Here is a 4,368-nt window from a genome sequence, read left to right as displayed (position 1 = left end):
GTGGAACTCCTGTTAGGGGACGGTCTTAGGGCAGCCGATCCTGAGTATGATGGCAATGCGTAAGCGCTACTAAGAATTATGGGGGGAGTTTGCTTTTGGGGTGGGGTCGTTGAGCTGCAAGCGCACGCTTCTCACTTCGCGCTGGCCACGTTTCAGTCCTCACGTTCCGCCACACGGGGCTGGCGGCCACCCGAGTGGGCAGCTGGGGTCTTGCCACCACGCCCTCCTGATGGGTGACCCAGTCCGCCCTGGTGTCTGCTTATCCCTCGGTGGGGAAGGAGTAACCGTATCGTCATTAAAGATGTAACCACCCCTACTCACATGCCTGAAATCAATTAGCTCCCTGGGGTCTCCCCCCCAACCTTTGTCTTCCTTTAGCACCAAAAAGACTGGGAAGTTGACCACAGACTGCCTCAAATTCGCACCTTCGGTGCATTTTTTAAAAAATCAAGTGTCTGAAAAATAAGGTGGTTGTTAACCTCTTTTACTTTAAAAATAGCAGTAACAACTAGATACCGTGTGACACAGTATCAGTCAACTTCCAGACAGGAAGAGAAAGAATTCTTTCAAGTCAACGTCAAGTGGATATTTTCAGCTGTTATCAGAACCCTTTGCTCTTTCTTTCCTTGGATGTTCCCCCCAAAATCTCATCATTGGTTATGCGGGACCTAGTGCTCCAAGGGTTAGTGGGGATGCAAATCTAAGGGGTTGGTGGCTCCTCCCGGGCCAAAAGGCAGGGTGGCACAGCCCTGGTCACTGATATGGCTTTTTTTTTTGAGTTGGAGTCTCTCTCACTCTTGTTGCTCAGACTGGAGTGCAGTGGCACGCTCCCGGCCACCACAGCCTCTACCTGCTGGGCTCCAGCGATCCTTCCGCCTCAGCCTTCCAAGTAGCCAGAACTGGTATGGCTTTTTCTAAGCTGGCTACTTTTGAAAACGTTTTAGTGATTTCCAAGAAGTTTAGATTTCTCCCATGATTTCTCCCTCTTCTCAGATTTGGAAAAGAAATGTCTCTCAGCCTTGTAAAGATTGGGTCACAACACAGAGTGAAAGATTCCCAGATTTGCACAAAAAACAGGAGGAAGGGGAGCAGAGCCCTGTATGCCTGGGGATGGGGGGAGACCAGGGAGCTTTCCTTTCTCAGGAGGGGCTGGTGTGATTCTTTTCTGGGTCACAACATCATGATGTAGCATTCACTTGCATTTTAGTGGTACCCACAGGACATTTGGACCAACTTAGTCTATACCCAGTGGCAGTTAGGTCTGGCTAAAACAGGTATAAGTCTCCTGTAGCTGACCCTCAATCTCCACTTTCCAGCCTCTGCCTGGGGTTGTTCTAATGAACAAACAAGAGTCTGTCTGTGTCCTGGTTAGCTGGTGGCACTCCCATGGAGGACACCAGCTTGCCTGCCACCAGGAAGAGAAGGCAAAAAGTCTATTTTACCTGTTATTGTTGAACTAGCATGTCCCTACTGTGTGCCAAGTCCTGGGCCAGGCATATGACACAGTTTATGATTCCATTTTATAGATGAAGAAACGGAGGCCTGAAATGTTCGTGTTATTTGCCCTGGGTTCGTAAGTGGCATTTCTGTCCCTGAGCCCATGAATTTCCACCATTGTTTTCAAAGCTGGCATGGGAAGGAAGCCAATAGGCAAGCTTGTCTTTCATGCTAATTTCTGGGCAGAATGGAAAGGTATCTTGTAAAATAAATACAGCCGGGGCCTTCTCAGCACATGGGAGCTGGGTTTGAAAATCACTGTCTCCTTTTGGGGAGTGAACGAGGTCAGGATATACATGAAGGCTGCATACTGGGGTTTCCTTTGCCCTTTGTGCTATCACTGGTATCCCCAAGGCACATAGACTGTTTCTCTCACTCTCGGGAAGCACTCACACTGAACACAGCAAAGCAAAGCAAGTTCTACTTAGAAGCAGAAGGAAAAGTTTGCCAGAGACCTGACGATTCTTTTTCCATCTGCCACCCTCTGCCACGGCCGCCACGCCCCCTGCTGTTCCCCATCCTCATCCTCCTCCCTTCCCCGCAGGCAAACCTGACCCACCTTCGTAGTTTGGCACGAGACTGTGCCGAGCAGTGTTCGCTGGTGGCTCGGAAGGGTTTTTAGCCGGAGATGGGCTGCTAGGCACTAGGGGGTTGGCATAATGCCACTGGCACTCGCCGCTGGCTGGCAGCGTGCTCAGGAAAAAGCGTGCCACCTCACAAGGGGATCCTTGGGGCTGCCCGAACTTGGCCGGCAGCACTGGCTTTTTGCTGCTGAAGACGTGAGAGTCCAGAGGGAAGTGTCCGTAATGGTAGGAGAAGGGCAGGCCATACGATGGCGCGTACAGGAATTCGCTGCTTTCTGAATGGAGCTGTGGGTCTGGGGGAGCCGGAGCGCTCACGGGGGGACTGGCTCTCCAGTTTCCAAGCTGGCCGCATTCCAGTTTGTCCATTTGGAAAGAGCTGTATTGCTGCATGGCAAAGAAGATGGATGAGGGGCCAGCCAGGGGGTGGTGGGAAGCCGCCTTCCAGCTCCTCAGATCTGCTCTGATGGGGCCCAATTCCATCTTAGGGTTAGACTTACCCCTACCCTGACCACCACTGCGAGACCCCACTAGGGACGGATGCACAGAAATACTGCCCAGTAACCTGCTCCCTGGGTGGCAATAGGTCTCCCACTCCAAGGTGACAACACACCAGACACTATGGGCACATGCTGTCTCCATGAGCTCACACACAACTTCTAGAAAAAAAGAGGGGGATAGTTTTTACTTAAAAAGTACTACGGAAGGCCGAACATAATGGCTCACTCCTATAATGCCAGCACTTTGGGAGGCCAAGGCGGGAGAATCACTTGAGCCCAGGAGTTCGAGACCAGCCTGGGTATAGCGAACCCTCGTCCTTACAAAAAAATCAAAAATTAGCTGGGCACGATGGCGTGTGCCTATAGTCCCAGCTACTCAGGAGACTGAGGCAGGAGGATCGCCTGAGCCAGGGAGGTCGAGAATGTGGTGAGCCACATGATCATGCCATCACACTCCAGCCTGGGCAACAGAGACCATGACTCAAAAAAAAAAGTGTATGCAAACACGCTGGACTGGTGTTCTAACCCACATTTCTGTGGATTCCCACAGGCTGCTGTGCCTTCCCAATTCAGTCTTCTTTCTCCTGGACTTGACTAGTCCCCCTGGATGTCAAGCCTTCCCTGGGCTGTGTCACTACCCTGCGGGCAGGATGTGGCTGAGGCCTTGCTCCACACCACCAGGGAGAGCCCTGCTATGAGATCAGAGGCTCATCATTCCGTAGCATGTCCAGGTGTCCCCAGCCCCCAGGATCGATGTCAGCTGTGCCCCCCACCTGCAGGCTTACCTGTGGGGGATAAGGGTTTGTTCTCAGCTTTGTCTTCACCTTCGTATTTTTGGGTTTAGCTAATTTCCTAGTTTCTTGTGAGGTAGACAAGGCGGTCCTCCAGGAGTCCTGGGACTTGGAGGTGGACACTTGGTCTAGGGACAGCTGCAGTTCCTTGTATTCGATCTCCCTGGAAAGCGAGAATGGGACCATTCATGTCCAGCAGGCAGGCGAGGCAGAGTGGCTTCCCTGACACCATCCCCTGAGCATGTTCGCTCTCCGTGCCCTAGTGTGTCCCTGCACTGAGGTTGGATATGCATGGGACTTGGCAGAAGGTCATCTTGCCCTCGTTATGAAAGCCGCCTACATTCCTGGGCCTGGCACTGCCAGGGAACACAGAGCCAGGTGAGTGCTACTTGGCAGGAGAGAGGAAGGTCAGTACAGCTCTCTGCAATTCCAGAAAGCCCGGGACACGTTTCCTGGGGACACCACGGACCACTAGGAAAGCTGTCAAGAGGAAAAGGAAAGGGCCTTGATCAAATCATCCAGCATGAGTGTCCGTGGCCCAGCTGCCTCTGTTTAGCCCCCAGGAGGCAAGAGTGGGATGTCTGTTTTGGGTCCAAGACCCTGGCCTCTGGCTTTGTCCACTTCCACACCAGGAGCCCATTTCCACCCTAAAGAGCCAACTTGGCATGGTCATGTTCATAGGAGGAGAGGTCGCCCTAGGGTATCATCCCACACCCTTTTGCTCAGGAAGAGTAATTAAGGGGCTAAGATAGAAGTTTTCTTCCTGACAGTTCTGCCAAAACCTGACTTCTAAGTCATAGAGGAGCCTGGCAGTCAATCCGTGAAGGAGCCTAGTGCCTGAGGCCTCACTGCACATAGAGCCCAAATGAGAGTCTCTTCAGGGTGGGGCTGGGGGAACTGCCAGAGTCAGAGCCTGGAGAAAGGTGTTTTTTTTTTTTTTTTTTGAGTTGGAGTCTCACTCTGTCGCCCAGACTGGAGTACAGTGGTCGCTCCCAGCCA

General features: G+C 52.3%; 1 protein-coding gene across 1 annotated transcript in view; it reads right to left on the bottom strand.

The window, feature by feature from the left end:
* Nucleotides 1-1,283: 1,283 nt before the first annotated feature.
* The window catches only part of SIM2 (single-minded family bHLH transcription factor 2), a 48,203-nt gene continuing 45,118 nt past the window's right edge, over nt 1,284-4,368 (bottom strand). The window contains exons 9-10 of the mRNA XM_008052283.1: nt 3,364-3,532; nt 1,284-2,465 (exon numbers count right to left, since the gene is read on the bottom strand). Of these exons, the coding sequence (XP_008050474.1) occupies nt 2,019-2,465; nt 3,364-3,532 (616 nt within the window). The 3' untranslated portion in view covers nt 1,284-2,018. The remainder of the gene's footprint in view (nt 2,466-3,363; nt 3,533-4,368) is intronic.

The sequence above is a fragment of the Carlito syrichta genome, unplaced genomic scaffold, assembly GCF_000164805.1.
Source record: "Carlito syrichta isolate Samal-C Ts95f unplaced genomic scaffold, Tarsius_syrichta-2.0.1 Scaffold271031, whole genome shotgun sequence".
Lineage (NCBI taxonomy): Eukaryota > Metazoa > Chordata > Mammalia > Primates > Tarsiidae > Carlito > Carlito syrichta.
Note: the sequence above shows the minus strand (reverse complement) of the source record. Positions and strands in the feature narration are given on the sequence as shown.